Here is a 12,253-nt window from a genome sequence, read left to right on the forward strand (position 1 = left end):
GACAAAATTCCTCCAAAGCCACAGAAGACATCATACAACACAGGCTGATTAGTGCTGCTCATGATCTAACTGATCTTCATGTAAAAACTGTGTGAGTTCCCCTTTAAATGAAAACTTGAATGCAGTATTTTAGCTAATATTGTGGCATCTCTGCTTCTACCTTAGTAATTGATCTAAATACTTCTTTTACTGCTTATTTCTGTGATCTGCATAGACGTGGATAGGATCCATAGTTCAGATTCAGAGAAGAACTGAGAATCACTGATGTAGAGATATCGTGCCCGAAACCGCAGAAACAAAGACAAGACAGGGTCTTAGATCTCCTCTCTTTACTGTTAACTGCAAAGAGGTTACAAAAAGTGGCCTACATTCCAGGTCTGTGGTAACATGTACAATAAACAACCTACAAAGACTGTTCTGTGATGACTTTGGTCTGAACATGTGATGTCAATGATGCAGGGTTGGTTAGAATTGTGGAAACTCTCAGAGTAGCTAACCCCACCAGCACCACAGAAGTGTGAGTGCAGTTCTTTAAAGATGGCAACAAATGGTGCACTTGCATTGGAAATCACAGTATGTTTTGCAACTGGCATCACTTCAAAGAAAAACCCTTTGACAGAAGACGGGTGTTTTTTTTCAGTGGAAGAACTTAGTTTATTGCAAGAAAAGCCTTTATATTTATTGAACTTGGTGAAGTTAACTGTCCGTGCTTCAGAAAAGTTCAAATTACCTTAATAAAAATGTATTGTAACACAGAAACAAAGTACAGAAACATGTTCAGCTGTACTGCCTCACACTGGAGTACACACATTCACTCTGGGTGTTGTTCATCTGTCTTCTTGATCTGTTGGCCCCGTGATCCCTTATAGCAGCGTAATGAAGGGTCTCTGTGTCTTGACATAACTGGTAACAAAATATAAAATGGTTATTCACTATTATAAAAGATACAGATGAATCCTTCGTGTCCACTAATTAACAGAACATAAAATTAAACAATATTGTTAACACTGGTCAACAAAACATACAATTGTCAAGTTGTCAATGTAACTTATGTTTAAGGGTTGTCAAAGATTAGACACCTGCTGACAGGAAATAAAACATAAAGATATTGCTGTGCTCTTAAACTTCATTTACTTTTCAATAGAAAATGATACTTACCACTGTATTCGGAGTAGAAGTTGCTGAAAATGTTACAGTAGACTCTGTTTGTGACACACAAAAGTCCTTTTTATTCAAATGCAATATGCACTCAATACTTGCTGTCAGCTTCAAAGAGTAACAATTACCTGTACATTGGCAGTTTCTTTTGTTCATCATGCACACTGAGAAAGCCAGTAAAACAACCAGGATGGTGGTGAATGCCAAAGTTGCACTCAAGAAATACACCAAGACAGAAGTGTCCACCTCATCTGTGGAGCCAGACACCAGGAGACATTACAGAGCTTTAATTTTTTTTCCCCTGCTTAATATCTTCATTAAAGGATAGGTTTGGATTATTTCAAGTCTATCTTAAAAGAATACTGGCATGCTCATTTGTACATTGAAAGGGTTATTGGTCATTTTTGCTCCTACTGGCCACAAAGAGTTTCTTTCCTAAAGCGATTCAATGTAAGTAATAGGGGACAAAATCCACAGTCCTCATTATGTGAAAAAATGCATTCTAAAGTTGAACTGAAACTGGGATGAGGCCTCAGCAGTCTGAGTTAGAGAAATCAAGTGGGAATCTTCCAATAAATACTCCAGGTGAAAGACATATTGGTCAACGGTTCACAGCCAGTGAAGAATCCTTCCTGGCACGACTGCTGTAAAAAATAGGGGACAAAACTCCCCATTTATCTTCCAATATTAGTCCTTTTAGAACAAATCCCCTGTTTGTGTTTCCATGGAATTTGTTTCCTCGCTGAGCTGCGGAGAAGAGATGCTTGGTGGAGGAATGGAGGTATGTTGCCAGGATGCATATTCCCACACGCAACTGCCAGGAAAAAGATATCCACTTGATTTGACTAACTCAGAATTATGAAGCCTCATATTAGCTTTAGCGAAACCTTGGAGTACATATTTGCACAAAACAAGGACTGTAGATCTATCTCCCGCAGTGGAGTTGTACCAGGAAGGAATTGCTTCATGGCCAGTACAGACATAAGCAATGATTACAGTGACCAGTAATTCCTATTCGCATGTGTTGTATTTAAAAATACAAACCTATCCTTTAAGAAGTTATCATCCTCTACTACTATTTATCAAATGAAACAACTTCTGCTAGAATGTTACTTACCTTCAAAGTCCAGCTTGGTCCCGTTTCCAAACAGTATGTGTCCACATGAGACAACAGCACAGTAGTAGGTCCCAGCATGAGAAAGATTCAGACTCGTCAGTGGCAAGTTGTAGAAACAGGTGTGTGTTTGTGTGTTGGGTTTCCTCTCACACTGATCATTCCTGCCTCCATGGGTGTACATGAGTCCTGGATGAGATTCTTCAGAGTTTCTGAACCAGTAAACGCTGTGTTCTCCATCACAGGTTCCAGTGTGTACTGTACAGTTCAGAGTCACAGAGCCTCCTGGCTGGATGGTCTCAGATGCTGACTGATGGACCGAAGCTTGGATATTCAAACCTGAACCCTTTACACTGATAGTAGTGCCCTCGTAAAATTCAAAGTTGTAAAAATTGCTCCCTACACAGTAGTAAGTAGCGGAGTCTGAAATTTGCAAATCTGAAATCTTCAAGTGATTTTTCTGTTTTTCAGTATCCAATGAGAAACGTGGATTGTCTTTAAATTCATCATCAAAGGTGCCGTTATCATTATGTCTATATAATGTTGACACTAGCTTTGGTTTCTCTCCCAGAGTTTGCTTATACCAGTAAAGCATCACTGCTACATTATCTTCACAGAAGCATTGCAAAGTCACACCTTCCCCAACATTAGCTGATTTAAAATGTAATGATGATTGTTTTAAAGTTGTCATATGAGCTGAGGAGAAAATGAAGAGACAAAGCAAATACACAAGTAATTTAAGGCTAGTATGTTGTAATGATCTGTATTACAGAATGCATGAAAACATGTTATAAGCACACTTAAGGTTATAGTTTAAAGTAAACAGCAGACAGTAGCAAAACACAACTTACCCATATTCGCCACGAACAGACATGTGAAATACAAAGCAAAGTTTGGAGGTGGCATTGTGCTTCAAATGCTGTGATGAATGAATTGAATCTTTATACGTTCTCCACTCTTCACAGAGTGCTTGATTGGCCAATCAGATTGAATCTCCTATTTTGGAAACAGCCAACACCAAGAAAGCAATCTCTGGTGTTGTGAGAGACATTTTTAGCAACCAGGAAAGGCTTAACGGTCATATACAACTGGAAATATACAGTAACAAGCTATATTATACACTGGGGTCTACTATACATGTAAGAGCATGCAGGGTTTGACACGTGAAAGTGTGTTCACATAGATACATACTTAGCTGACCAACAGTCAGAAGGGAATCATTTTCGTGATTTAGCAACACATACAGCCTACAAATCTGGCAAATGAAAATAAAAACTAACTTTGAAAAACAAAAAGAAATTCACAAAACTGAATGCGTGCCAAAGTTGTGATCAATAATAAATTGGCATCTGTACATAAAGGTGCATGATGTTCATCCCAAATCGTGATGACATGGTGATGACATTTAAGACATTTGTGTGTCTTTTTTCTGTGTGAGCTCCTGCAGACACCAAATTATTTCTCACCGTTATCTGAGCCTGGAAACACTACAATAATTGAGTTGTTCTATACTTTATAATACATAATAGGCAACTGAATCAAGTAGTGTATGGTGTGTGATCATAAGGAAAATCTAGATCCTTGGATCATAAAATCTAAGGAAAGCTTCACTCTGAAGAGAGTACTTCTTAACGTAAGATGAAACTCTGCCCTCACATCACAATGTTAACCATTGAGTCCTTTCCTGGTGAAGGCGTGCATTTCCCATTTCTGTACATAGCATGTTATCTACATTTAAGATATGACCCTAATTTCACACAGCTGCCCTTTTAAAATGACTTGTCTTCGCTCTTGGCTTCTGTCTGAGCTGTTATACGCTGTGGCCTGGAGGCCACAGGCCAGTCTTCCTGTGTTAGCAAGCTAGGACTTAAGTTTCCACTAGCGGAAACCTGTACACTGAAGTTCACACCTTATTCACCACAGGAGTCAAAACAAGAATCAAAAGCCCCCCCCCGCTGACATTTCTAGGTTAGAAGAAGGTATTGATAGATCCGAGGGGATTTTTGAGCATGCTCTGTCTATGTCTGCATCCAATGCTGCTATATTACAGCATTGTCTTTTGGTCTCCTCACTCCTCCGTCCTCCTGCCTGTGATCTCAGCGCGCCATCTTGAAGGACACCTCGAGGAGCGAGGAGACAGGAGGCTTGCCGGAGGAGCAATGAGCTAGGATACGCCGGTGTATCCTTTGCGGAAGGCTTTTTGGCACGTGTTGTACACAAGAGGGGTGACACACTGGAATATACAAACCATGGCAGGAGCAGGACTCTACGAGTGATCCTTTTGTATTCACAAGTTGTATTAATGACTATAATAATGAAGATGATCAAATACGCGATCAAACTTCCTGCCCCTCACCGTTTGTGTAGTTGTTGTTGCTGTTCTAACCGCATTCCTTAATGACATTTCACCTTGATATTATGTTTTTATCAGCTACACCCAATTTAACTGCTACTGTATAATCATGACATGTTTACAAGTGCAAACAGCTGCTAACATCACATTATATCAACAAGAACATTCTCTTCTCAGCACTAATTTGCAGTATTTCATGTTGTCATATAGTCTATTGCCCATTATGTTGTCTGCAAATGTCATTCCAACAGCACAGTCCTGTGAGGACAGTTGCAGCTGGGGCTGTGGGCTGCATTTGAGATCAAATTTAATTAGTGTGTTTGTGTGTAGGCCTATATGATATACTGTAACCATATATCACATATATACTGTATATCCCTCAATCATATATATTATATAGTGTATGTCACTTTATTTGTATAATACTTTTCATACCAACATTTGTAGTCCTTCACATAAAATATATGAAGCTATATACTGTGTGTGTGTGTGTGTGTGTGTGTGTTAAATTAAAGAAAAAGTATGACATCCGTACATTCTTGTCACATTCTTTGACTAATATTTAAATTTGTTTGATGATCTGAAACATTTAACTGTGACAAACATGCAAAAAAATAAGAAATCAGGAAGGGGGCAAACACTTTTTCACACCACTGTATAAGTTGTCACTGTAACACTGTTACAATCCTCTGACAGAGATCATAAAATACAGCGGTAGGTAAAACCATAGGGCTATAACAAAACAATGGACAGATGATGCAGCTGTGTTACACAACGTTTTTTAATTGACGGCGCTTTAAAATGACGGCTCCGAAGCAAGGATATCTCATTTCATTAAATGCCTGTTGCCTCGCTGCTCTTTTCTCGAGTCTCTTCCTCGCCTCTTTCGCCGCATCTCTTGTGGGAGGGACTACGATGGGAGGGGTGGAACGAGGAGACGAATCGAGGCGGTACAAGTTGAGGAATGAGAAAGGCCTAATGTTACGGTGGTTGCTGTGTATAGCCCATAGACTGTATAAAAATAAGGTATAGCCGCTGTGTTTCTGGTTAACAGCACCGTGCAGGGCAGGTGACAGGTGTGTTTACAGTGTTTGTTCGTGCCGGAAAAGGGAAAATTAGCATTTCCACCAGGGTGTCATGTTTACATCACTGCCAATCAGAACCGGAGCCGATAAATACCCGTGACTACAGCAGAATCATTTGACCCAGGAGTGAATGCCAATTGTACCCTTTCCCACTGAAGACAAAAGCCAGATGTTAGCGGGTGTTAGCGGGTTTTTAGTCCAGTGTAAAAGGGTATAATATTCTTTTTTTGTTATTTGCAGCATTGGGCAATGTCACTTTTGCAACTTACTACTCACTTCATTCTGTTATTAGTCATAAATAGCAAACTTCATTCTTCAACAACAAACATTTTCTGTCCCAGGTGATGTGCACACTGTCCACACTCCTTTGTGAAGCAAAATGTAAATACTTTCACAATCATTACTTATGTTATTTTGTCAACTACTGTTCACTCCCATGTCATGTTGTTTCGGTTTTATCTGCTGAAGTTTTGAGATATGCATCTCTGTGATTGGTGGTGCTACTGTACCCCAATACAATGGAGATGAATATAATTTGTTTGTGTTGCTAAAAGCTTTGAAAATTTACATTTGATATTCCACAGACCTAGCTGTGAACAATGTTTATTGGAACTTCTTTACACTGAAGAAATAGTCCCCATTGCAACACTCACAGTGAGGTGTGTGAATTTTTCTAACAACATTGTTTTTGGAAAAACACTCTGCTGACGCTTTTATTCATTATTTTAAGCTTTGTAAAGCACAAATGATTTTCTTTCACAATACGGTATTCACTCTATATTGGAGAGGCAGATATCTCAAAGGTTTGGCACATTAAACCAAAACCGGACACTACAAGGGTTTTGTGACAAAAAATTGTTTTCTGTTTTGGGTGGAATGGCCCTTTAAAACTAATGAGGATTCTTAGTTGCTGTACAGTTACAGCATACCTGGTCAGACCACAAGACCTTTGTAACACATTCAATTATTCTTGAAGAAACACTTTCATTTTCAACCTTTTTCCCCCCACCTATTAGTCACAAGAGGAGCAAGACCTCCACAATACTGGCCATTGTTCTGTCTAATGTTGTAGCCAATTACAGGAAATTAGGTTTATTCTGTCTTTCATTGACTTCTGACTTTTACAACTACTTTAAATAACTTGACTCAGCAGTCGCCTTAATGCAGCAGTCAAATGTCATTTAAAAACAACGATATCAACATCTTAAGTATGCCAGACAAATTCAGACTCAGCAATGCATTTGGTTATTTGTTATAGAGCACACAGGCCCAAGAATAAATGTGTACTGAATTCTAACAGTTTATTATTTTCATGTTCCGATAGAATGTGTAATAATCCACTGACTGACCTTTTGCCAAGTACCACAGCACAGCAAAATCTACAGTATGTCACATCGTACAGCACCACAAAAATATAGTAGTAGTAGTAAAAAGGAAGTGCTGCATTTAAATTCAAGAATACAACTAACAAAAAAACATTGCCATTGCTTAGTCCAGAGTAAGCTGCAGCAATCAATGCAAGATATTTACAACCCATTGCAGGTAAGCTTGCTGGTAAATATGACCATCACTGAAAATCTCACTATAGATTTGGCTGCAAAGATGTGAAGTTACTGAGTGCAGCTTTAATTATAGTCACGAAGAAATGCCAAGCTCCAGTGGCTGACTTGACGATAAAGAGCTCTTTGGGCATATTTTAAACTTGTTTATATACCACTAAACAGGAGATATAGGTACATTAGATTGTAGCAAGGCTTTCTTACTCCATCAGTCTTCTTCCTCCCTGGTTTGTCTGCAGTCCCAAGACGAAACGTCTTGGTTCTGTTGACAATATCTGATGTCAGAATAAACTACAGAGTCTCCACTGCATTTCACTGTAGCTTGTCTGGGGGGTGGGAGTCTTCTGGGGGCTGAACACACAGCTGCATAGATAACTGCATCACTAGTCTGTGAGAAATAGAAATAATTAAGACTTGTTCGTATGCTTAACATAGAAAGAAGAAATGCAAATCAAACAAAAAGATCACACACAGCTAACATATGACAGTGTTAGCTGTGGTAGACTGTGGGTGCTGCGACAAACTATTACCTGATTGCCTTCAAAAGATCCATCAGTTGCCTCTGAAGAAACAATCAAAGATAACTACAGTCAATTCCAGTTACTGCAAAATGTAACAGAATGTGGATCTTATTCTGCTGCAGATATACAGCTGATCAATACACCATGTTTTAAATACCTGTGGAATCTTTCCTCCGACTCTTGCAAAGTGTCCATATAAGAATGAGTGTCACAATTCCAAGAATGATGTTTGACAGCATCAATGCAATAACAGTTGGACTTAGTTCAGCTGGCTCGGTGTCTGCGTTATACAGAAGAAAGTTAACAAATAGTGCTTAATTTAGTTAGTTATTTGACAAACAAACAAATGTATTCTGTTACAACAAACTGTACCAGATACCTGCCTCCACCCAATACATCAGGCCAGTTTTCTAAGAATGCTTCCTGTTGCAGGATGTAACAGGAAGCTAACCCCTAAACCCTGACCCTAACCATGACCCAATTAAGTGTTTTTGTTCCCTAGCCTTAACCATACGTCAACCTAGTTTATTTGACATAACCACAATCTTTACTTAACCATGATGTAGTTTCCACGGATAATTGCAGAAGCTGGAACCAGGGAGTGTTTAGTATTTTTGCTTTGAAACGACTTAAACTACTAATTGATTATCAACATAGTGGCTGATTATTTTTCTGCCGATCGACAAAAAGATTTGTAGCATCGTTCTATACCAACGTTCTTGTCTGGTGATCGGGTTGAATACAGTAAAAGTGAACGTGGATTTGTTAGTGGGGCTGAAAGCACTGTCAAATTCCACAAATGTGTTATTTAAAAATCAACACTTGTTAATGTTGGAAACTTATCTCTGTCTATCTATCTGATCTATTTATCATTTATATTATTTTCTTAGAATTGGAAGCATTTCATAGTGACAGTTACTGTCTTACTGTGAATATTAATCCTGGTCCCATTTCCAAACAGTATCTGTCCACATGAAGTCACAACACAGCAGTAGGTTCCAGCATCATCAGAGCTGAGGTTCCTCATGAGAAGGTTGCACACACAGGTAGGTTCTCCGCTCTCAGTCCTCTGGCAGATGATGTTCTTACTTCCAGAGGAGTAAATCATTTCTGGAGCAGAATGATCCGAGTTCTTCAGCCACATGACATCGGTGTGTTCTGCTGCACAGTGGCCAGTGTGAACAGAACAGCTGAGAGTCACGGAGTCTCCTGGCTGGACTGACTGAGACTCTGGCTGCTGGACTACAGAGTCACTGATCATCTTTGCACCTTGGGAAGAAAATCAAAGAACTATGATTGTTAGCATTATATTCACAGTCAGCTGAAATTACAATGAGATGCAATTTAGGTGCTTTAATGATAAAATACAGAAAATGAATACCTTTCACCATCAGAAAGGTTCCTGATCCAAATGTAATGTTGTTTAAGTACATTACTCCACAAAAGTATGTTCCAACCTCCTCCCATGTTGTTGCAGATATGGTCAGATGACTGCTGAATTTGTCAAATTTTAATGAATAACGATGAAGAAATTCATCAGGAATTATACTCCGATTATAGTATGAATCAAATGCTGCCACAAGCTGTAGTCTTTTCCATGTAGTGAATTTGTACCATACTCTTTTTTTCAATTCACTCTGTATGTGACATTCAATAGTAGCTGAGTCTCCGAGGTTCGCTGTTTGGAAAGAAACAGGCTGAGAGATGTCACTGAACTGTGCCACACCTGAAATATACAGACAGGATATAATCAGCTTTGTGTGTGAAGACGCTCATGAAAAGATTCCATGAGTGAATTTTTGTTACTCACACAAAGACCAGAGCAGGAAAACATTCACAAAGTACATCATCATCTTGTCTGCTTCTCTAGTCCTGCTTCTTCTCCACAGTAGTTCTGACCTACTGAAGCAACGGAACACGTATCAGATTCACACACTCCTACCTTCGGCTACATCTGTCAGGTCTGATTGGTTCATTGTCCTCACCCTGCAGAACATGATTGGCTGGTTCACAGTGAAGCAAAAAGCCCCTTCAGCATGGCCTGTTTTGATCAGTGTCTGTGTCAGCAGTTTGAAATAGGTTGAAGATTTGTTGAAATACTCTCTCTGTGCTTGCTCTATGTATAGAGACAATAACTCAACTTATATTATAACTTTATATAAAATGGCAACACACAGGTAAACCACAATGAGGTTGGCTAAATGGAAACTACAATTTAGTTGCATACTTTCCAGAAGAATGGAAGACCTAGATTTTTGTTGAATTATCAAAGGGATTGCACAGATTTCATGAGTCACACATAGCGTCCTCAAAATTACCATAATACTTGGTTGCACCAACCACAAACCTAGATGAGCAAAGTGGGGAACTACAACATTTTAGAAATTAAAAAAACTCAACCCAGTCACTCTGGATAATCCACAGAACAAACTGTATCACTAACTAAATTCCGTTCAACCTTATTGCATTGGGGTGGAGGCAGAAATCCTAGAGACAAATATTGCTAAACTGTGACAAATAAAACTATCTACATGGCTAGATCCCATTAGAGGTAAACAAGGAATTATGCTTTTTGTAATTTGTGTGAACTGACTCTTTGATCATGCATTTTCTGATGACACATTCTTGTAAAGTCAGTCCTCTTTAGATTAAGATTAATACTATTCCTTAACCTTTACTAATAACTATTCTTTTGCATGCTTAGACTTGTAGGTTATTTCTCATACCATCCTCCTCTCACACATGCTAAATCATAATTTCCTGCTGTCATTATCTGGGGCTGTCAGTTGTGATATCAGCTGTTCTCATCAGCTGGTCACATCTATCCAATAGCGCATTTGGATGTTTTTGCTCAGAACAGGTTTCATGCATATTTATCTGAAAGAACACAGGCAATCTGTACTGATGGTCTCAAAACAACCTCCCTTGGGATAAATAAGGGGGTACCACAAGCTTCAATGCTGGGTCCTTTACTATTTACACTCTACATAAACAATGTTATCACTCCAACGCATTTGGCACCAGCTCAAGAGGATAATTCCAATTCCCATTTCCATGCCATCCATACACTTAATGGTACTGAAATTGAAATTGTCCAATCTTATAAATACCTGGGAATTTGGCTAGACAAGCATTCACTTTTAAACAGCATGTGGAGCAACTGGCACAGAAACTAAAGATAAAAATGGGTTTCTTGTATAGGAATAAAGCATATTTCTGTCTTGAGGACAGGAAAATGGGTGTACAGTCAACCATCAAGTCTGTGCCTGACTCTAGGGTTATTCTTAATTCTCATGCTGCTTGAATCTATTTAGTGATGTCTATGACGTCTCTGATGCAGTGTGTGCAAATTTAAAACCACTGCTCACCAGAGCAGATTTCAGGACTGTTTAACTCTAGTTACCCCCTTGCGTAAATACTGAACTTTGCACCTTATGAATTGAATGAATTACATAGCATTTTAAAACTTTAAGCGTCTAATCCCACTGTTTTTAAACCTTGAATCTATTTAGTGATGTCTATGGTTGCCTCTGATGCAGTGTGTGCCTTTGTTTGTCAGGATGTTAGTTGTATTTATTTGTCCTTTTGTTATATGTGGCTATGTTTGTGTTTTATTTTCATCTGCTGTATTCAGGTCCCTCTTGCAAAATATGAGATGAGATTAGCTGTTTAAATAAATATTATATACAGTATGTCATAATTCTGTTGTATCAGGCTTCCTGGCCTCTGCTGTGCCCTATTGACCCAGAGCACCCCTAAATTTCTGTACTCTAACGGAAAACTCACTTGCTCCCAGACCTCTCGGAGAATGATCAAGGCCCCTCACCTGGAAACCATAGAGCCGTTTAAATGAGTGGAACAATAATTTCTCAGTTTACTGGTTTCATACAATGCAGTTATCATGAAGAGCCCTTTCTTAGCTTTATTTAAAGAATTATTTTTACTTAAATATTAAAAATTTTCACAGTTCACATTGTTCTTACTACACCAGCAGATAACATTTGTCAGGCACACGGCATCATTGAGCTAACTGTATTAGTTTGATCCTTAAACAGTCACAAATACTTTATTATACTATAAAAGCATTTGGTTCCCTCTGTGGAGACATCCTGCTTGAAACCTCAAACACACAATGAAAAAAAGTACAGATTGTCTTAATTATATGTGGATATGTATATGGCACTTCTTTTAGTTTTGCTGTCAGGAAATCAGTACAATAGCTAACAGTACCAGAGTCACTGAGGTAAGTCTGTTGCAACCTATTGGCACAGATAGAGTGGAAATCATTGCATGTCTTTGGAAAAGCTTGTTTGATGAGTTTATTGCAGGGTAAGGCTTTACTTTAATCATATTTAGATGAATTAATGTTTACAAAACTGGTTGAGGAAATACACTAATACACTAATAATGTCCTGTTATGCAGAGACAAAGACAAAACATGTTCAACTCTACTGCTTTACACT

The 12,253-nt window shown here is 38.7% G+C and overlaps 2 protein-coding genes across 3 annotated transcripts; both read right to left on the minus strand.

Moving 5' to 3' along the window:
• Positions 1–627: 627 nt before the first annotated feature.
• LOC122869838 lies at positions 628–6,869 on the minus strand. Of its 2 annotated transcripts, XM_044183178.1 has the most exons (5): positions 3,124–6,869; positions 2,276–2,968; positions 1,287–1,409; positions 1,159–1,202; positions 628–903 (listed from the first exon to the last, which is right to left on the minus strand). In XM_044183178.1, exons 1-5 carry the CDS (start codon positions 3,176–3,178, stop codon positions 778–780), a joined length of 1,041 nt encoding a protein of 346 aa, XP_044039113.1. In that variant the 5' UTR covers positions 3,179–6,869; the 3' UTR covers positions 628–777. The 2 variants fall into 2 exon arrangements, with proteins under 2 accessions (XP_044039113.1, XP_044039114.1); XM_044183179.1 differs by lacking the exon at positions 1,287–1,409.
• A 262-nt stretch (positions 6,870–7,131) lies between these two features.
• On the minus strand, positions 7,132–9,823 carry LOC122869837 (signal-regulatory protein beta-2-like). The gene is made up of 6 exons (XM_044183177.1): positions 9,601–9,823; positions 9,172–9,516; positions 8,718–9,059; positions 7,948–8,070; positions 7,800–7,831; positions 7,132–7,657 (listed from the first exon to the last, which is right to left on the minus strand). Exons 1-6 carry the CDS (start codon positions 9,641–9,643, stop codon positions 7,478–7,480), a joined length of 1,065 nt encoding a protein of 354 aa, XP_044039112.1. The 5' UTR covers positions 9,644–9,823; the 3' UTR covers positions 7,132–7,477.
• Between the last annotated feature and the right edge of the window lie 2,430 nt (positions 9,824–12,253).

This window comes from Siniperca chuatsi, linkage group LG22, assembly GCF_020085105.1.
Source record: "Siniperca chuatsi isolate FFG_IHB_CAS linkage group LG22, ASM2008510v1, whole genome shotgun sequence".
NCBI classification, from domain to species: domain Eukaryota; kingdom Metazoa; phylum Chordata; class Actinopteri; order Centrarchiformes; family Sinipercidae; genus Siniperca; species Siniperca chuatsi.